The sequence below is a fragment of the Emydura macquarii genome, unplaced genomic scaffold, assembly GCF_026122565.2.
Source record: "Emydura macquarii macquarii isolate MOO-44397 ecotype Brisbane River unplaced genomic scaffold, CSIRO-AGI_Emac_v2 contig_2805, whole genome shotgun sequence".
In the NCBI taxonomy this organism is placed as follows: Eukaryota; Metazoa; Chordata; order Testudines; family Chelidae; genus Emydura; species Emydura macquarii.
The window spans coordinates 591,445-612,688 of record NW_027132942.1 but is presented as its reverse complement, the minus strand read 5'-3'; the positions used below and the strand labels follow the sequence as shown (position 1 = coordinate 612,688).

At 50.2% G+C, this 21,244-nt stretch overlaps 2 protein-coding genes across 3 annotated transcripts in view; one reads left to right on the top strand and one right to left on the bottom strand.

Moving 5' to 3' along the window:
- The window catches only part of LOC137166158 (fatty-acid amide hydrolase 1-like), a 28,257-nt gene extending 25,039 nt beyond the window's left edge, over window positions 1-3,218 (bottom strand). The window contains exon 1 of one of the 2 annotated variants that reach the window (XM_067567795.1): window positions 2,891-3,218. In XM_067567795.1, coding sequence (XP_067423896.1) covers window positions 2,891-3,061 — 171 coding nt within the window. In that variant the 5' untranslated portion in view covers window positions 3,062-3,218. The remainder of the gene's footprint in view (window positions 1-2,890) is intronic. The other variant, XM_067567794.1, reaches the window with a different exon arrangement.
- Window positions 1-21,244, top strand: part of LOC137166156 (vitamin D3 hydroxylase-associated protein-like) — a 43,736-nt gene that overhangs the window by 18,098 nt on the left and 4,394 nt on the right. The window contains exons 2-12 of the mRNA XM_067567791.1: window positions 6,487-6,730; window positions 7,930-8,043; window positions 9,180-9,323; window positions 10,138-10,271; window positions 11,335-11,541; window positions 12,650-12,675; window positions 13,757-13,881; window positions 14,375-14,500; window positions 16,133-16,230; window positions 17,578-17,677; window positions 19,137-19,180. Coding sequence (XP_067423892.1) covers window positions 6,487-6,730; window positions 7,930-8,043; window positions 9,180-9,323; window positions 10,138-10,271; window positions 11,335-11,541; window positions 12,650-12,675; window positions 13,757-13,881; window positions 14,375-14,500; window positions 16,133-16,230; window positions 17,578-17,677; window positions 19,137-19,180 — 1,362 coding nt within the window. The remainder of the gene's footprint in view (window positions 1-6,486; window positions 6,731-7,929; window positions 8,044-9,179; window positions 9,324-10,137; window positions 10,272-11,334; window positions 11,542-12,649; window positions 12,676-13,756; window positions 13,882-14,374; window positions 14,501-16,132; window positions 16,231-17,577; window positions 17,678-19,136; window positions 19,181-21,244) is intronic.

The window sequence follows — 21,244 nt, the reverse complement described above, 5'->3', positions numbered from 1 at the left end:
GTCCTCAATACTTGAAAGAACTTTGTACCAGAAGATAGCCATCAAAAGGCATAAAAATGAGCTGAAGCGCCTTTTCAGTGCTTCTACTTCTGATTGAGCTTCATGTGCCAAGTTTAATTCAAGAGCACATTTCAGTGTGCTTCAAGAATACCTGGAAGATAATTTGTGAGCGGACGGAGAGCATCAGCACAGGCACTCCAGCAGACGTCTGTCTGACCGAGAGTGGAGTGACCAGTGTATCTTATCTGTTATAACCTTCCACCTCACTGGGCTAGCACTGAAAAACACACAAAGTTGCTGAATACAACCCAAAACTGTTAATGTTTCAGTACAGGCTGCAGCAGCTTTAACCCCTACAAGATTTAATGAATGGGAACCACAAGGAGAATACACAGCAAGTTCATTTTTGGACATAATGCAGGCCTGAGCACCTTTTATTTTCCCTGACATATTAGAGCCATTAGCAAATCCTTGACTTCTACAGTCATCCAGAGGAATGTTATGGTGCTTCAAGCTGCCAATGAGCTGCTATCTGTTCTCCTTTTTTAAAATCAAAGTTGATAAACTCAAGAAACCTCTCTTTAATGTTAAATGTACCACTGTCTTTGTTGTGAACTACAAATCGCAATATCAACACGTTGTTCATGGTGAGAGGCATCAGAAGTAGCATCACATATGACCGAATAATAAATGGCCTTTTCTCTCTCTGCATGGATGGCCTTCTGTACACTTTTACCACATAATTCAATAACTCATTCTGACTCTCCCATGAGAAATAATGAGCCTGTCCTTTCATTGTTCTGCCCTCTGTTTGCTTCTGTTTAACTTTAGCCAAATGGTCACGAGTGATGCTGTCATAAGAAGCTATAATCTTAAGAGTTCCAAGAAAGTTACCATTGTGTGGGTCACCTATTGGATTATTCTCCTTGGAATGCTAAACCTCGTGAAGCAAGAAATAAGGTAACATCCACCAATCTTTCCAATATTTCTTTCCATCTTGTAGCTTCTGTTAATATTTGTTTTTGAATCTCATGGTAAACTCCACATCCACGTGACAGTGACAGCTGTAATTGCTTCCACTGGCAGTAGCAAGTTTTATGTTCAGGAAGTTTAGTATATAGTTTACGCCATTTTTTCACAATTGGTGAATACCCTTCATTTTTTGCCAGCATACTGTGTTGTTTAAGCCTCCCTTCAGGAAACAGCCGACATGGAAAACAACACAGTGCTTGGTTGGTAGCATCCCAAACAAGCCAGTCTCTTGGTATCTTTTCTCTCTTGTTGGAAGTCTTACATTTGAGAAGAAATTCAGGAAAATTATGCCCATCAACATCTTTTGGCATTGACTTTGCTAGCTTCCGCATTTCTTCAAAAGTCAGGACACCTGGATCTTTGAAGAGACAAGAATCAGATCGCGTAACACTACTCTCTCCTGCTTCTTGTAAACCTTTTGAATGTGCTGGTGCTAATGGTGATACTACCTGACTATCGTCAAGCATTAGATTGGAGTCACATGATGCATGTTCTGGTAGTTTTTCTTGGTCATCAATTGCCAGTGCCACAGACACAGTCTCTCTATTGAAATCATTTTCATCTTGATTTTGTTCATCTGCTTCCCTAGTTAGTATATTGCCTGACTGCAGAAAGGCCTTGTCTGATTTGAAAAACTGGAAGCTAGATGGGCATCCTTTAGCTTCTTTTAGTTCCCTTTCTTTTACCTCCTGACATTTCTGGCTGCCTGATTTGTATTTGTAGCCACCATCAGACATGGCAGTACGGGGGGTGTGTGTGACTGTGAGTGAATTAGACACTTACTCACATATGTTTTGGGCCTACAAATCCTACCAGAAGCAGCAGCAGCTTTGGCTCCCAGTGTTTTATAGTGCTTTGCTTTGCCCCGCCCACCAGCTGTCCCTCCCTCCTGTCTATGCACAAGGAATTCTGGGACTGGTAGTTCTTGATCTTGAGATGATAGACCATGTCTCTGACTCAAACTACAAGTCCTAATTTAACTGCACAATCCCATACCATCTATTCTAGAAAGCCTGGGCTGGACCACTGCACACAATGTTGCCTGAGACTGGTCTAACACTGCTTCCCATTGGCACCAGCAAATCTTACAAGATCTGGACAATAGATACTTGGGAAATAAGTTTCTATAAATATCCTTAGGCATGAGCTACAATTTAGCCTCAGTTTTTTCCTCATGGTAATGGGGGTTGCAGCCTGGGCTGCCCCCCCAGGACCTCTGGGCCCTGGTAAAGTCTCCCCTCCCCTCCCCCCCCCCGTGTGGGGGCCCTGCCTGTGGGTTCACCACTCCAGCCCCCTGATCAGCCATGTGATTAAGCTGCAGCAAACTGGGCCAACAAACCTGGGGGTAGGGGAGGTGGATGAGCCAAAATTCACTGGCACTAAGCCTGCCAGGCAACCACGAGGGGATCCTGCCTCTCCTCTCCCCTCCCCGCTTCTGGTGCGGGCAGAGTTGAAATGCACATTGGCCACTGCTCCCCTCCCGTCGGGGAAGGGGGAATGGGGCAACTGAGCTTGGGGCCGAGCAAAAGCAGGTTCTGAACAAAGCCAAGGTGCTGGAAAGCCCGGGCCAGCCGGCAGCTACCGTTCAACTGGCTCTGCGGGCATTGCCCCGTGTCACCCTCACGTCTGGGCAAAGTCCCAGCAGAGCACGAGATTGCCGCACCGGGGAGCTCCGGCCTGAAGAAGCTCCCCGCACCCCAGCGCCTCCGGAGAGCGCCCGCTGGGTATGCAGCTGCTTCGCACCGGCAGCGGCCCCGGTCCCCTCCCAGCGGCGGCTCAGGACGTTCTGCATCTCCGCACGGCCCCGGCCGCGGGGCATCTCCAGCCCGCCCCTCCCGGGCCAGGCGGCCCGGCTCACCTGCTCCCGACCGCGCGCGGCAGCTCGCTCCAGCCGCCCCGCCGCCCCCGGCCCCGGCCCCCGCCGCAGCCCCGGCCCCGGCCGCCCGCGCCAGCGCAGCAGCAGCAGCAGCCCGCCGGCGGCGGCCGAGCAGCAGAGCAGGGCGGAGAGCAGCGAGGCGCCAGCTTCCATCGCGTCCCGGCGGCTCCGGGCTCCGGCTCCGGGGCGCACGATTGGCCCGGCGGCGGGCGGGCGGTGCTGCTGCCGGCTCCTCCTGCCGGCGTCAGCGTGTGAACGCACGGGATGGAAAAGCCGGGCTGGATTCGGCGCAGGGAGTCCTCCCTCCTCGGGGTGGGGCAGAGAGAAAGGAGGTGGGAAAGCAGCGCCGGGCTTGGTGCATTGCAGCCCCCGAGGGAGGAAGGGGGGGTCTCCCCTGCCTTTTACAAGCCCCCCCAGCAAGACGCTGCTGACAAGCATTTTGCATTGCACCAAGTGCCTGGAATTTCCAGGGAACCCCCCCCCCCCCCCCACACACACACACACTTTTATTCCCCTCCCCCACCAATATCTTAAATTGGGGAGAGGCGTGCATTGCCCCCAGGTGAGCCCTGTGCTGTACTATAGTGAGGGGGAGTCCTTAAAAGTCCCCGTCCCCCCCTTGAAAGATTCTGCCAGCTGCAGCCCTAGCCCCTGTCTTTAAAACTGGGCAATGATTGCATCAAGCTAATGGGACTGTTAACAAGCCCCCTGCCCCCCTGCACTCTACCTCAGTCCCCGGCAGGCCAGGCCAGGCCAGGCCACACAAAGTGCACTTGGCAGGTGTCTTTGCCAGGAGGGATTGTTTCCCTCCTGGAATATACAAAAAATAAATGGCCAAAGGTGAAAGTGAAGGGACAGATTTGTTCTTCAGCCCCTTTTCTTTCTCTGCAGCCTGAGGGGGGAGGATTTTTTCTTAGGCTCCTTGTTACAATATTAGCGGCCCAGGACTGGTTGTTTTGCAGTTAAGCCAGGCAACCCCATTGCCATTTCCATTTTACTGGGCCTTGCTCAACATAGAATCATAGAAAATTAGGGGTGGTCACCTAGTCCAACTGCTCAAACAGGGCCAGCCCCGACTAAACCATCCCAGCCAGGGCTTTGTCAAGCCGGGCCTTAAAAACCTCTAAGGATGGAGATTCCCCCATCTCCCTAGGTAACCCATTCCAGTGCTTCACCACCCTCCTAGTGGAAAACTTTTTCCTAATATCTAATCTAGACCTCCCACACTGCAACTTGAGACCATTGCTTCTAGTTCTGTCATCTGCCACCACTGAGAACAGCCTAGCTCCATCCTCCCTGGAGCCCCCCTTCAGGTAGTTAAAGGCTGCTATCAAATCCCCCCTCACTCTTCTGCAGACTAAACAAGCCTAGTTCCTTCAGCCTCTCCTCATAAATCATGTTCTCCAGTATCCTAATCATTTTTGTTGCCCTCCGCTGGACTCTCTCCATTTTGCCAAGATCCTTCCTGTAGTGGGGGGCCCAAAACTGGACACAATATCCCAAATGAGGCTTCACCAGTGCCGAATAGAGGGGAATAATCATTTCCCTCGATCTGCTGGCAATGCTCCTACTCCTAACATGCCCCTTTTGCAAAAGGCTCCGATTGCAGAATTCCACCTGGGTCACTACAAGTGGTGTCTTATTGATCTGGTTCCATGCAGGATTTTGTCTACACGGAGGTTTTGCCACTTGGTGCAAAAATGGCTCCAATCCCAGGCGGCTGACAGCACAATACTTGAGAGCTGAGGAAGTCAGTACATCCGGTCATGCTGCAGGCAGAAAACTAACAAATAGGCAAAGTCAGAGACAGTTTCCTTTTAGTTGGGGGTGGCAACTGCCCATCCTGGTTAAAGGATTCACTCTGCTGCTGCCAATTCTCTCCTCAAATGGAGGACGGCCCTAAAGAAGGACACAGATTTTCAAAAGTATTTAGGTGGCTGAAGATGCAGAATGATGCTCAGTGAGATCTTCGTAAGCGCCTAAGTGCCTAACTCTTGTTGATTTCACCTATCTGGAGCAGGGGCCCATGCAAGTCTTTTTGTAAAGGGCTTTAAGATTTATGGATGAAAAGGTGCAATACCAGAGTCTGCAAAGTCTGAATTTCAATTTCCATTTTTGTCTCCTGTTCCATTCGCTTTGCCTGTAATGGTTTAACGCTGGATAAACACCACTGTCCGCCAGATAAATAAGATCAAAGTAGTAGTTTCACCCTGATGTGTTGGTTTCACAGGGTATATCTATACCGCAGAAAAACAGACAAACAAAAACCCCCGGGCTTGTGTTATGGGGCTAGAAATACCAGTGTAGATGTTCTCACTCAGGCTGAGAAACCTGGAGAGGGGGGTGGGTCTCAGCTTCTTAGGGTAGCCTCCCGGATTGTTTTGGAGTCTCCAGGAATTCAAGATTAATCTTTAATTAAAGATTATGTCCTGGGATGAGACCTCCGGGAAGACATCCAACCAAAATCCTCACCCCTTCTGCTATTTTCAGCCCGGTGGTATGGAGCCAGGTGACCGGGCCTACGAGACTCGCGTCCGTGGGGTCGTTTAGTTTTTTTTACGGTGTAGAGGTACCCTGTGTCTTTCCACGCTGGCCCACTGCTGCTCCGTGTGCTGGAGGAAAGCGGGCATCCGGGGTGCGAGCGGGTCCCCCTGCCTTTCTTGGAGCATGGACCAGGCGTGGGAAACCGTGGACAGGAGGTTCCGTGGCCTCGGGCAGCGGCAGTTGGAAGTGGGCAGTTGGCCGAAGGCAGCGCCCGGCGCGGCGGGGTCCCCCTGAGCCGCAGAAAAGGGGCCGGGGAGCAATGAGGGAACAGGGCAAATGAGCTGGGGAGGGACGGGGCCTGGAGAGCAGGGGTGGGAAAATGAGCTGAAGAGAGAGACGCGAGGCTGGGCGGGAGACGAAGCAGGGAGAAATAGAGAGAGCCTGGAACGCCCCCCCGCCCTCCCACGCTTCTCCCCGAGAGGTCAATGTGCTGCTCCTGGCTCAGAGATGGGGGTACAGGGCTGGGCTGGGGGTGCAGGGAAGGAGGGGGGGCTGGGGTGGGGGAGGAGAGAGGGATGGGGTGGGGTGTGGGGGATGGGGTGCAGGGAAGGAATCAGGGTGGGGATGTGTCCTGTAGCCCCATGCGCTCCACCTGGGTCCCTAGGCAGTCCTAGATCAGTGCTCCCCTCCCTCTGGCTCCAGCAGGGACCCAGTGCCTAGGGACCCAGACGGAGCGATTTGCCCTGCTCCCTGCTACCTCCAGAGGGAGAGCAGCGCTGATCTCCCGTCCCCTTGACTGCAGCCCGGAGTCTGCACCGGTCTTTTAGCCCCGCGGCAACGCGCTCCGCCTGGGTCCTTGGGCAGCAGCTCCCTCCCGCGGCCAGCAGGAGGGGAGCGGCGGGCCACTTTGAAAGCCCCCGTGGGCCACTTTTGGCCCCCGGGCCACAGGTTGGGAACCACTGGGTTGGAATGAGACCGCTTTTAGAAGCACCAGCAACAAGCCCTTCCTCTGGGAACGCTGCGATGCCTGATCACGGCTGGTATTCAAATGGCTCCAAGATGGGCCCCCCCCTTACTTGCCCTGTCGATTTCAGGGCGCCCCGGGCGGCTGGTGAGGCCCGTCTCGCTATGATCCCCGAGAAGATGAGGCAGCTGCTGCCGGAAGTGGAGTTGGATCCCAGTGTTATCTGCTTCCTGCTCGGCAGCTCCACCGTGGCCTTCCTGGCGCTGAAGTGGATGGGGAAGAAACTGGTGCAGCAGAGGATGCGGGAGGCGAGGAGGTACCGAGTGCAGGCCCTGGGCCAGATGGAAGAAGCTGTCCAGCAGTTCAAACAGCAGGTGACACCCCAGGGCATCCCTCTCAACCTCGGAAGGGGTCGTGAATGCTCCTCGCGTTAACAAATCTCAAATAAATTTGTCCCGGCTCCAGTTGCAAAAAAACTCCACTTGGAGCTGGGAGAATGAATGAGCCTTGAAGTCAGGACTGCTGTCCTGAACGTTTCCTTCCTAATCGCCTGCATATGGGGCTCTTAGCTGTCCCCACCCTCACCCCATACCACACAGACCTGGCATTCACTCGCTTTAGCTATTGCAGATTCCCCCGTCTCCCAGCGTGAGATCCGCTTTGTCCCTGATCATCCAGGACCCCAGGAGGGCTCTGAACTTGCTAGCCCCGCTCACGGAATAAGGAACTGCTCGGCCTAAGAGTGGTAGGATCAGGCTGTAAATTATTTGCAAGTCTCCGACATAACCCCCGAGGGGTCACCTGAGTTGCAAACTGGTCTGTTAGAATCAGTGAACTCATTTGAACACTGGCTGAGCTGCATCACCATCTACTGTCCATGGAGTGACCTACCACATGGTGAGGCTCTGAGCTGTCACATGAAATTCAGCTTTACTGTGCACCCTGCAGAGAGCAGATTGTGCTGGCAGAGCAGGTTGAATTTGATGTAATGCACTGTGTCCTAGACCAGGCTGCATCTCAAGTTAACCATTCAGAGCTACGCAGTGGACTGCTATAAATAACGTAGCATCAGGAGATCCTTAGAAATGAGTCCATGTTTTGCATGGCAACTTGCAAATGATAATCTGTGTGTCATATACCCTAAAACTGGTTTTGTTTTTTGTCTTCTGCCAAATTTTGCGCACACACACAAAAAGGCAGCTGTTTGCTCAGAAATTAGAACTGTTTGTGAGTAAAAACAGGAAATCTTGCAGATTTTTTTTTGTTTTTTGGCTGGGGTGGAATTTCACAATCTTTGCAATGAAATACACCTGTCTTGAATTCAGAGGTCTTCAGATGTCGATGGGAATTATTCACTCAGATCACACAAACCCAGAGACAAGACAGGGACAGATGCTGACCACATAACTGTGGGGCATTTCTTTGCGAGAGCTTGTCAGAAAACAGGGAGAAATATTTATGGGGGAAAACAACCAATTGAAAGTTTTCATCTTTTTTTTTTTATACACACAAGCGGTTTCAACCAGCTCTGTGCTCTACACAGTAATTGTCATGTGTGTACTACACCTTGCAGAACCCAGAGTTGCAGGCCAGTCATATCCTCTCTCTGCCACTTTGTGAGCTGGCCAAGAAACTGAAGGAAGAGTCCCTGTCACCAGAGAGTGTCCTCTACACGTACATGGACAAGGTGAGGAAGTTATCCCTTTAAGACAGCAAGGATGTGGTTAAAGTGCTGGATTGGGATTCCGGTGATCTGGCTTCAATTGTAGACTCGGATACAGACCTCTCTGTGTGACTTTGGACAAGTGAATTAATCTCCCTTGATCTCAGCTATCCAACTGTAAAATGGGGATTATAACACTCCCTTTGACTTATCTGTTCAGTCTGTAAGCTCTTCCAGGCAGGGACTGATGCATTATGTGTTTGAACAGTGCCAAACACAATGGGTGGCCCTGATTTTGGTTGGGTCCTCAAGGTGTACTCTAACAGATACAATAATAACAATTGATGCTAGATTAAGGAGATGGCTTGCTTAAAATTTCTCTTTGAAGTAAGTTATCAGAGATGGTGAGGTCTTGGGCTAGCCCTCTGCACTAGGGCGAATTTCCCCCGTAGAGTTTTTAGGAGTTTTGCCTAGATCCGTGGCACTTAGGGCTTCTCTACACATGAACTTGTTCCTGATTTGGTCCCTGGGTGGAAACTCTTCTTCCAGAGAGAGAATGTCTTGTTCTGTGGTGGATTGAAAACTGTGTGAAAATTGTGATCTATCACTTTAAGTTCTCAGGGTTTTCCTCATCCTGCTGGCAGGCTAGGGGGCTCTGTAAGGAAGCCTAGAATGCAGCATCAGTCAGTCTGCAGCCAGCCAGCGAGAGTAAGGTGGGCTGAGTGGTGCCTCTCTGTTTTAGAGAGCAGCCTGTTTTGTCCCTCTCTGTTTTTTCATTCTTGTGTGTCATGGCTCTGAATTCTAAGAAGTAAAGTCGTGTTATTTTGTTACCTTCCAGCAAGAGTATTTTATGGAGTTTTTTAAATCTTACTCCTCCATTTCTATGCTGTGAAACAAAACATCTTCTTGTTTAGCTTAACCCACAGGAACAAGGCACTCTTGCTTTAGAATAACAGTGTCCAGACATGGAGTTAATCAGGAATAGCTATTGCCATTGAAATTCACACCCCACCTTAATCAGAAACAACTTTCACGTGTAGACACGGGTACAAGGTTTTGCTTTTCTTCCATTGGTATAATGCATAAGATCAGATGCAGCTGAATTAAAGAGCTAAAGAGGTGAATGACCCTTTCTTTCCCTCCTGTGTTCCCATGGCAAGGCCTTAGAAGTGAACCGGGACGTGAACTGTGTGACGGACTTTATTCAGGAGTGTGTGCACCGGCTCCAAGAAGTGAGGGAGCAGAAGGAGAAAGGGTTGTTGTATGGAGTTCCCGTCAGTATCAAGGATCCCATTGGATATGAGGTGCTTCTGTATTTCCTTTTAGTAAGAAGCTTGTAAGGTTGAGATAAGGGAGTGCAGTGCACTGGGTTGGTAATAAAATACATGGACCATTGCATTGACAAGTATAAAGAGCGCTATAAAGTGTGTTAGCATGTCTGTGCACCACTGCCCTCTGCTGGGTAGAAGTGGAACTGTTTATGTGTGTCATAGTCTCTATGCTGCTGACAGAGACTAAAGATCCTCCTTTAGTGTAAAAGGTAAGGGGCTGTGCTTTTGGAGCAGGGGGCTCTGAGTTCCTTCCACACTGATGCAGTGAAGTTCCAGCTGGTTGTGGATTCGTTACGGTGTCATTACACTTAAGGAAAAGTATCGGCTCAGCACTGAAATGTCCGTGAGCTTGGCTATGGCTCTGCCATCAGAGTGTGAGTGCAATGAGGCTGTGATGGCAGAAAGATCCCTGTGATCTACTGAGCCAGCTGCCTTGAGGGGAGTGGAAATATCAGAGGGGAGGTGACTTGCAAAGGGCTATTGGGATGAGAGGGGGTGGCAGACTGTAAGAAGGTGTATCCCGGCTGGGACTGGAGAGCAGGCAGGACACGGGGAGGGGAGAAATTGCTCACGCGTGGTGGAGCAATATGGCCCCCAGGAGAGAGAGGTGGGCCTTCAATGGAGTTGCCAGCCCTTGTATCATCATTTGTGAACAGACAGCGGAAGACACTGGGAGGGAGCTGCCTTTCCCTTCCCACCCCTCACATTAGGGGTGGGAGGTGTCATCCTTGGTGACGGTGGTGTCAGCCCAGTGTGTCTAACGTGCTCTCTCTGCCCCCGTTCCAAGGGTCACGTCTCCACCTGTGGCTTGGGACAGCACCTCGGCTACCCGGAGCAAGAGGACAGCATCCTAGTGAAGGTGCTGAAGAAGCAAGGGGCCATTCCGTTTGTGAAAACCAACATCTCCCAGTGCTTGATAAAGTAATTGACCTGTTCTCCTGGTAACAAGTATTGCTGCTTCTCCGCACCCCCCGCCACGGCAGTCAGTGTGGTAGAAGAGCCCCAGGAGACAGTGGAAAGACACCCATTGGCTTCAGTAGCCTTCAGATCTGGCCCTCGGTGCTTAGAGAGAGAAACTCCAAAGGCCAAACTGTGATTGCCTTGCCCGTGTGACTAACCATGTTGGTCCAGAAATCAGTGGGAGTTAGGCACCTAAATACCTATGAGGATCTGGGCCGTTACCTTGACTGGGAGTACTCCCAAGGTGGTCACAGCTGGACCGGGAACATCCAAGATCCAGTGGAAGTTAATGTATCTCTCCTTTCTCTGCTTAGTGTCAGGTGCCCCCCACCCCATGAGAGAGAAAGGGAAGCCTTCCCCGCGCTGCTGGGACTCTGCTTTGGGAAGGTGCTGATGGAAAGGGGTTGGCCGGCGCCGTGTGTGTCATGCAGCGTGTTGAGCGAGAGCCGCCCGGCTCTTAGTCACGCTGTGCAGTTGGGGCAGCTCGGTTCCTGCTCCCCCTTCCTGCACTGACCTCAGAAATGCAGGGCCTGATCGTACAGGGCAGTAGCAAGTGCTCCGGCAGCTCCTGTGCGGCACGGTGCCCTCCCTTGGAGGCAGCTCCCAGGCAGTCCCCTCGCTGTTCCACCAGCTGCAGTAGGCCAGCCCCCTGTGCTTTGGTTACTGCTTTCCAAGAAAGGTGGATCAGGGGCGTAATGGAGCCCAGCCATCTACCCCCTTGCCCCGTTGTTCTCCAGTTGTGAGCTGCGTTGTACCATGTTCACCAGCAGCGAACGGCCTGTCGCTGTCCCCCTTTATTGATATCCCTGTTGGAGTAGGAGTCGGCACATTTTGGTCTTGGCTGATCTTCTGGGCTCTGCTACCTGTTGGCTTCAACACTCTTTTGAGATGAGACTTCAGACGTGGCCAGTTCAGGGGACAGGTTAAGCAGATCTCTGTGTCCTTCAGCACTATAGACGGGAATGTGATGGAGGGGACCGAGCACACTTGTAATAACTGATCTGCTGCTTTCGATCTCTCCCAGCTACGACTGCAGCAACTTAATCTTCGGCCAGACGGTGAATCCGCTGAACCATAAGAAAAGCCCCGGCGGCTCCTCCGGCGGGGAGGGGGCGCTGATCGCCGGAGGAGGGTCCATCCTGGGTTTTGGGACAGATATAGGTGGGAGCATCCGCCTGCCGTCCAGCTTCTGCGGGTTGTGCGGGTTCAAGCCGACGGGCTACAGGCTGAGGTACGTGCTGGGACCTGCACTCAGCCGGCCCAAGAGCCACATTCTTTTCTGGGGCACTGATAAGGGATTGATTGTCGGTTGGTTTCTACAGAGCCCCTCACGGGTAACAAAGCGTTTCGTGACACAGCAGGTGCTGAGACCACTCTACTACCACCCTGAATTGCTGCCACATGACTGGGGGTGAACATACATTGCCCAAAGACAGCCTGGTCCCGGGCCCTGGGAATCAAATCCACGCCCACTGGAAACCCAGCCCCCTCTTTGAGTATCACCACGTCTTGAAGGGCTGTGTCCAAATTCCACTGAAATCACTGGGAAGACTGCCTTTGAGTTACGACAAAAAATTCTTTCCAGGTGTCTGGCTGGCGAGTCTTGCCCACATGCTCAGGGATTAGCTGATCGCCAGATTTGGGGTCAGGAAGGAATTTTTCCCCAGGGCAGATTGGCAGAGGCCCTACGGGTTTTTTGCCTTCCTCTGCAGCATGGGGCACGGGTCACTTGCTGGTGGATTCTCTGTAACAGACGAGGTGATCATAACGGTCCCTTCTGACCTTAAAGTCCATGAGTCTATGATCTCAGGGAGCTTTGGATTGGGGCCTATATAGGCATGTCTTGTTTTAAACTCCTTGGGACTTAATTCCGCCCAGCAGGATATGAGTAACTGCTAGTGGGCTCATTTGGGACTCAGAGATGTATCCTGTGGAGAATGGGACTCACGTGGATCAGGGGAAGAGGCTGGCAACGAGCTATGCCCCTTCCACTCTCCGTGGTTACCCCGCTGAGAGGGACACAGTCTGTTTCCAAAATGGCTGTGTAGAAAAGGGAATGGCCTTTCCTCATGAAAGGTGTTAAAGGCCCTGATCCAATGAAATCAATGGGAGCGTTTCCCTTGGTTTCAGTGGGTGCTGGATCAGCCCGAACCTGATTCATCCCAAACCAGGCGTGGGGAGGAGAGTTTCCCTTATCGCTAAACCTGGCATTTTGCCTGTTGACAGATCTTAAATCTATATCCCTTGCCTGTCCCCCACTCCTTCAAATGGCTCCTATTATTAACCGCTGTATTTATGTATTTGTTTATTTCTATCTCCCACGGTCCCTCCGGAGTTAGCGGTCCTGTCAATTATGTCCAAACAGGTGAGCCATTTTTCCAACTACCTTTTCAGTCTGAGCCTTCTGAAAGCGAGGAGGGCAACAGAGATTAATCACAGTGTGGGTCTCCGAGAGGAACTAGACTGGGACACAGACGTTTTGGGTTCCATCGCTGGGTGACCTTGGGAAAGTCACTTAACCTCTCTGTGTCCCACTTACCCATCTGTAAAGTGGAGGTAATAACCTTTCCTTTGTCTCTTGCCCACTTAGACTGTAAACACTTTGGGGCAGGGACTGTCTTGTAGAAAGCCGAGCTCTGATTGAGGCCTCTGCATTCTACCAAAATACGAAGAAATAATACTTATAATAGAAACTGTCCAATCTCTATGGTGAACTGTTCAGTTGCCCATGAAATCTGGTGAATGCTCATTTAAGTGCAAGTTTCAGCCAAAGGTGGGATATAGTGACCAGGACTCAGACCTACCAAGACTTCCTCTGACCTTCAGAACAGCCTCTCTTCCCTTAACGTTCGTCTTCAGGCCCCTCGAGAAAAGAACTTCCTTCCTGTACACTCTCTTTTCTTGCCCCAGGGAACTCCTTGCTGTGTCCCTCCGTGGCCCCACTCAGCTCTGGGACAGACTCAGCAGGTCAATTTCTCCAGTCCTCACTCAGGCAGACACAGTTTTGTGACAGTCGCTTATTCGAACGTAAAAAGCCCTTTGCTCGAGCCAGACTAACTATTCACAGCTCTGCCCGTGGGACCTTAAACTTAGACCTTACCCACATTTGGGGAAGGGAAAAAGGACGCGCTTTTCAGTGGGGGGTTTCCTCCCTTCTCAGAGGTTTGGTACCTTAGGAAGCAGTCCCATCAGCGATGGTTAATGAGCAGAGTGCAGACGAGGAGTCAAACTTCAAAATAAATGGAGTCTCTTCTTCCATGAGCTATCCTGTTTCTTCTGTAACTTCAGAATAAGAGTTTATCCCTTGATTCTCACTAGCCCAGACAGATATAGAGACAGCTGGGTACACCATAGGTCTCCCTGCCCTTGATACATCTGGCTACTGTGCGTGAAGCTCTATCGTTTGGCTCAGTGGTTAGCTACGTGTGTGTTCTCTTCCACTCCAGTCACAGGAATGGTAGGGCCCATGGCGAGGGACGTGGACAGCCTGGCTCTGTGCATGAAAGCGCTCCTGTGTGATGACATGTTCCGCCTGGACCCCACCGTGCCGCCCATGCCCTTCAATGAAGAGGTGGGTCATTGGATGGGGACCAGTGAACATTAGATGGTCACACTGGTTAAGCTCTTCCTTTTGCTGAAATCTACGTTGCGGTCTAAAGAGCCATGGTGACGTTGGCTAAGCTCACTGATCTCTTGGGGTCAGGACTTGGGAGGACACCCTCTGTGGACCCTCTGACGTGGGGAGGCCTTACACCGTGTGGATCTTGACGGAGGCTGTTAACTAGAACCTCAGAGACAGAGAGAATAACAGAGCTGAGCACCCATGGTGGAATAACAACAACAGGGCTTGCTGGGAGAGAGGGATCCCACTGGGGACGGGGCTGGGGGCAGACTCGTGCGAGCTGGGAGAAGGTAGGCAGTAGAATCAAGACCTCACAGGGTTGGGCTAACAGTGGAGGTTTGCTCATCACTAGACCCAGCTGGGAAGTGTCTTGTAGGCAATGGTGTAATGCTGCTATTCCCACAGTTCTAGAGACGGTAAAGGCATGCACCTCTTCTTTCAGGTGTACTCCAGTTGCAAACCCCTTCGGATCGGCTACTACGACACGGACGGCTATTTCCTGCTGCCTCCTTGCATGAGACGGGCTGTGCATGAAACCAGGATGCTGCTGCAGGAGGCAGGGCACACGGTACGTTGGGTGGCACCAAGCTTTGTTCATCGCCGACTTCATTCACACGGTCCATAGAACCGCATGGATCAAAGCGATCAAGAGAGTCACTCTGATTGGGCACAAGATTTAGGTTAATAATCCTCTGAAGCCTGCCTCTTCGCAGTCTCATGTCAGATGGCCACAGAGAGAACTATCGATTTGCACCTAGTTATCACGCTACCTTGATGGTGACTGGGATGAAACTTCCACAGAATGATTAAAATGCCTTTACACAGATACAAGAGGATCAGCGAATGAGAAGAGCTGTCAACCAGAGCTAGCTGGGGGCTGGAATTTTTGTTCCATGAGAAATTCTGACATTTCACAAAAATGTTTTGTTATGAATGAATGAAATTTGCTACGTCGGTGGGAGAGTTTCTCGGGGAGTTGGATTAACGACGCCAATGCTCTCCCATCGGTGTACGGTGTCTTCACTAAAGTGCTACGGAGGTGCAGCTGCGCCGATGCAGCATTTTAAATGTAGACGTGCCCTTAGTAATTTTTCTGTGCTAACTGGCTCCGCTAAAGTCTGTAGTATCTTCTGCTCTAAATTTTAAAAACAGAAACAAACACAGTATGTATGTAGTCTGTGGGCCAGCTGGAGCAAACTGATGACCTCAGGGGAACTATGCTGCGTTTTCATCAACAGAGGACCTGATCCTATGGTTTGAGGTTGCTTTTGCAAAATGGTTTTAGCGGCTAAACCAAGAAACTAGGAGTCCAGATATTTGGGTTCTAGTCCTGACTCTCTGTGCACTTCCCATGTGACTTTGGGCAAAACACTTGCTATTTCTGGGCCTCATCTGTAAAAAGAAGCTAATGATACTTAGAGAGCGCTTTGGGATCTTTGGATAGAACATGCTATCGGTATGACTGTAAGGTATTATTTTTGAAACACAGCTTCAAAGCAGAAGGATACATTGAATATAAGATAACAGGAAAAGCTTTCTTCTCTCTCCTCTCAAATTTCTTTTAAAATCTAAGTATATTTACGTCCATATTATGCAGAAACTCTTCAAAAAGACACTCCCATTGGTGAGCGTTATTACACTCCTAGGTATGTTCATGTCACTTAACCTCCAGCAAATAAGAGTAGGCAGGACTTAAACGATAATAATATTACAGGTTGCTCGGCAGCTTTCCCTCTTAGAAGTCCTGAGCGCATATGGGTGCTAAGCGAGACTCCTGTTTTTACTGTAGAACTTGGCTATATGGAGGTAGGCTGGTCTTGTGAAGAAAGCACTGCAGTCAGACTCTGGAGATCTGGGTTTAATTCCTGGCTCTGCCGGGCAAATCGCTTGATCTCTCTGGGCCTCGCTTTCCAATCAGTAAAAATCTTCTTCCTTTCCCCAGTCATTTATCTGGTGTAGTTTGATTGTTAGAGCTGCTTTGCAATGGGACTGGGTTGCCTTAGTCTCTTAGGACCTTTGAAAATCCCAGTTTTAGACTGCGAGTCCTTTGGGACAGAGACTGTCTGGTGCCATGTGCATGTACAGCTCCAAGCACAGTAGGGCGCTAATTTCAATGGGGGCTTCTGGATTCTACCAGAATGTAAATAATTATAATGAAGTATAGTCCCCTTGATTTTGAACCACCTCATCTTTCACCCAGCTGGTCCCATTCGTCCCACCCCGGATCAACTTCGTCATGAACGAGCTTTTCATGAAGGGCCTGTTTGCTGATGGTGGCACTGCTTTACTCAAGAAATTGTAAGTGTGACCCATCCCTGCCAACCGGGGAGGGACTGGGGGTAACTGACGAGATGGCTGGGTCTCCACCATGGAGGGAATGAAGGAGGTACCGGCACATGTGACCATTGCCTGCCTGCACTGTCTTCTGTGGAGTCATGCCTGCTTACACCAGGGGTGAACTTGGGCGGGGTCTGTTACAGGAATGGCTGGTCTGATAGGCCAGCGAGCTAATCCCCACCAGTGAGGTCATTACTGTGTAGCCTGGCTCTGCAGAGTGCTGCTCAGGCCACAGGAGGTTGCAATACACTTAGCTACCACCAAGGGACCTGTGGTTCTGAAGTACGTAGGGTGTGTCTACACCACCCACTCAGCCAGGGTCTGTGGGAGCCAGGCTCATGGTCTCAGTGTTTCCAAGCCCGTGCTTGAGCGTCCACATTGCTTTGTAATCCTGGGTTTACAGTTGCTGGACCAGGGTCTCACAGCCATGCTCACATGTCCATTCTGCACCACGCAGACCTTCTGACTCAGGTCTGTGGCTTGAGCTGCGTCCACACTGCAAAATGACAGGGCCCAGACCTGAGTCTCAGTGGGACTTGGGCTTTGACCCCCCCCAGCAGCAGGCTCTTGTGACCCTGATCTGGCATGCTTGCTGACCTGAGTCACACTGGTGTGGGCGTAGATGGAAGCGGGGCTTGTGCTCAGACCTGAGTCAGAGAGGCCGGGCTTCATATGCAGTGTAGACACACTCTTGGACTGCAAGTGGCAGAGGAATGAAGCACAGAACTGGGAATGTGGCCTTCCGTAGGGCTATTGGGCTTCCGTCACAGAGCATAGGGCTGAATGTCATTTTCCCTGCTGGTCCTGCTCCAGGTTGCTTCCTCGAGCCCCACCACTTGTTCTGGGCACCAGCTGCCACTGGCTTACATCTCTAAGCCAGTTCCTCTTGCGCGTATGCAGGCATTTACCCAGGCAAAGGGCTAACCGAGGAGCCAGTTGGTTCCACTGACTGATGCCAGGAAGAAGGGTAACCTAGGTTACTGCTGCGGTGAGGCTAGGAGACAGACTTTTCCAGCGTGGTCCCGTGAGCAGTGCCTTGTCTTATAACAGGGGAGAGCTGATTTCTCAATCCGAGGAGGATGCCTTTTGCAGTGGCCAGCGCACAGGACTGCAGGTCATCTGATCTGGTGACTGACTCTTTGGGGGAGCCTGGCCTAGTCTGCAGGGGCTCTCTGAGTCTTAGGTTTACTTGTTTGCAAAGAACGTTGATCTCCTGGGCTGAAAGGGGCTGTCAGGTCCATATTATTGAATGAGAGACAGACATCTTCCGGTGGATCCAGCACAGCCTCCTTTCTGTCTCCTTCCCAGTGAGCTGGACTCTGTGGATCCCAACTCCTGCTCCCAGATCAATTGCTACAGACTCCCATTTCTCCTGAAGAAGATTCTGGCTTTCCTCACCAAACCCCTGGTAAGTTACATCTTCTTCCATTCAGTGCTGGAGAGAGGGCATGTTTCACACTCACCACTGGCTAGGTGGGGTCTTAGGCCCAGATCCCCAAAGGGAGTTAGGGGACTGATTCTGCTCCCACTCACACCAGCTCTATACCACTGGCTTCAATGCAGTTACTCCTGATTTAGAGTGTAATCAGGACAGAGGATGAGTGAAAAGCCAACAGGCCCCCAGAGTAAAGCTATTTCCTTCTGGGTAACACGTGTGCTGAGTGTATTGGTACTGTTTGAGATAGCTGCCCAGGGAAAGGGTCAACATGGTGACCTGGATTAAAGCCCATCTTGTAACCTTACATCCTGAGATAGTTCACTGCAGCTTTATTCCTGAATATCCTTGTGAACCACAAACCATCACACCAGAAACTGAGTGCGGGAGATGCCTAGGAACAAACTAATAAGAGCTCGACCATGTTAGTGAGCAAGACAGGACATGGACACTAGAGAAAAACACAGGGTGGATCCATGGGGCCTTGGAGTTCACGAAACACTCCTTGGAAAATCCTTGGCGTGATCCTCTATCCAGACTCCATAACTTTCAGCCCTGAGTTCCTCACAACCCCCTGGAAGGCAGAGCAGGAATCCCCATTGCAGGTCAGTTGAGAGAAGTTACTTGCCCAAGGACAGACTAGACGTATGTGACAGAGGTGGGAATTGAACGTGGCTCTTCCAACAGCCCAGCCGTACACCCAAACCACTGGACTCTTATTCCTCTTGATGTTTTTTAAACGTTAAGGTTCTTTTTCTGGTTGGTTTAAATACTCAGAGGATCAAACTGGCCCTTGGGCAGAGGAATAGCACTAAGCCATCCTGGGGCTAAAGTGCAACTTACGTGAGTAATAGGTTTTGTGTTGGCCTTCTGCACGGGGTGAATTTCACCCATAGGGCAGGAGGTAAACTGCTTCCCATTTTCTTCCAAACCACAGCCTTAAGGGAAGGCCGTCTCTCTAGTGGCTAGAGCAGGCGTATAGGAGTCAGGAGTCCTGAGTATTATTCCCAGTTCCACAGCTTATTCCCTGCCTGCTCTTGGGCAAGGCAGCTAACCTCCGTGCCTCAGTTTCCCTATAGACAAAGTGGGGATAATGATATCTGTTTATGTTGAGATCCTCAGAGGTAACGTGCTCTGCAAGCAAAGCACGGTGTCAGTCTTAGTATTTTGATTTTGTAGAAGTAGATGTTTGGGAAAGCTAAACCGAGTTAGATCATTCATTATTTTCAATTTTGTTACTAAAAGATCATGCTGCTGGTAAGTTTGTTAGTGGAGCACTTGCAGTGTCTGTGCTTCCTTGATAAAATGTGCAGCCTGGCATATGGCAGCCGTTTAAACAGAACTCCTTCCCCTGAAAACCGTTCTCGAAGACCTGACCTGATTCTGGTTTCCCATTAAAGATGCTCATTGGCATATTTATATTTCTTTTCAGTTCCCTCGATTCGCCAGTTATTTGAATGCCCTGTGTGGAGTATGGTAAGAGCCTTTTTCTTTTGTTTTTTAACTTTAATAACAGCATCCTGTTCCAGTAACTGTAGAAAATGGTGATTTCACCGCACAGTTTATAGCCATGTAGAAGTGGAAAGATCTTTCCAGCATAAACCCCCTGTTTCAGAACGACTTTAGTGTGCAGACATCTGATCACATTGTTCCTGCTAAATCGACATGAATTGTAACATACGTTATTTCATAGAATTGACAGGGATGAATGGATGGATTGTAAATACTTTTTAACCAATTGAGAAGTCGTTAGTGCCACCTGTTGGTACAATTGAAAGATTGCAAGTGATCCTTAGTGGAAAGTAGAAATTGCTAATATCAGCTGCTGGGGAAAATAGTCCTGTATTTGCATGCTCATTTGTATACTATCACAGAAGGGCATGGTGTGGGAGGGAAAACAACTAGCAGGATCTGTGTTAATTACGTCACATCAAAGATCCTATCACGGCTTCCTTTTGCATCAGTGTGTTAATGCTAAAAGCAGCTGCCATAACACACAAAGCAGATTAGAAAAAATTGCGGTTGAATGGAAGAGAAACGGAGGTAAGTTTGGGTTGGGGGAAGAATTCAGCTGAGAGAAGAAATTTAAATTCTCATAGGAAAATATAGGGACATTTCAGATTTGATGCATGTTTTCTAATTAAAAAACCAAAGAATCCCTGGGGTAGAAGGGTGTAAAGAAAATGCACCAAATCTTATTCCCCTTTGTAACTCTCCCATTGGCAAGAAAGGCCACCCTGGTTCCTTGCAGAGTGCATGTGTTATAAAGTACATGGCAGATAAAAGGACAGATCTTTTGTGTAAATAGGCACAGCTTTCTACTTCAATGGAGCTGGGGTGGCCCAGAATATCCACTCCAGTGAGGGAAACAACAGTCCTCTCTGCTCAAAACCTCCCCTACCATGATGTCTGGGTGAAAGAGTCAGATAAAGGTTGAAGCTTCCCATGGTCTAGAAAGACCCTGGCTGAGAATTGGTGAGCAGCGGCTGTGTTCAGCTGATCAGTCTCAAGGATACAATTTCAGACACCAGCTCAGCAAGAGACCGAGGCCTGGTCTACGCTACAGAGTTAGGTCGACACAAAGCAGCTCACGTCGACCTGGCGCCGTAAGCGTCTACACTCAAATGTGGCTCCCACCGATGTAACTCACCCACTACACCGACTGAATAACTCCACCTCCGTGAGAGGTGGAGCGCTTACGTCAATGGAGTTAGATCAAAGCAGGGCCAGCGTAGACGCTGCATTGCTCACATGGACTGCTGCTGCTTTTCAGAAGCCGCCCACAATCCCCCACACGGACAGTTAAATCAGTCCTGGTGGGGACGTGCACCGCCGAGGACATGCAAAAGTGATTCAATTACTGCGGTGGCTGGACGTCGACGGAACTTACATCGACTTAATTTCGTAGCGTAGACTTGTCCTGAAGCACATGCTTAAAGTTAAACGTGCATAAGTGCTTTGCCAGATAGAGATCCCTGAATCAGGGCCTCAGAGTTGACGAGCAAAGTATGCGAGCAGATCCTTCTGTGCATGTAGACCCTCTTCCTGCAGGGATCCCCCCCTGCTTTCACTGCCACTCTGGGTAGGCTCAGAGATCCTGCAGGATCGGGGCCCTGGTCATGATGATGATGACTGATCATTTTTAAAATTCAGCCCCACAATATAGTTATGCTGCTGAGGATCGTTCTGTTTCTGGAAATTAAGGGGCCAATGCATTTCCACAGGCACTACACAGTTCCGATCCAGAGCCACATTTTTTTAATCCCCTTCAAATTTCAGGGCTATCTGAATCAAGAGTCTTTGTTCAGGCCATTGTAGAAATAGGGGCCAGCGATGAAATTTGAACCCCAGCTATTGTCTTGGGCCCATTTTGAATTCCCACATATTTGAAGTGTGTTTTGCGTTTGTTGAACGTTAAAAGAGAATTTATGCTGCCTGGAGTACCCATAGAGGAAGTGTGTCAAGAAAGCGGATGGTGACTGCATGGTGCTTTATCGATATCTCGTCCATTTACGCACTGCCCATATGAAGATGCTGTGT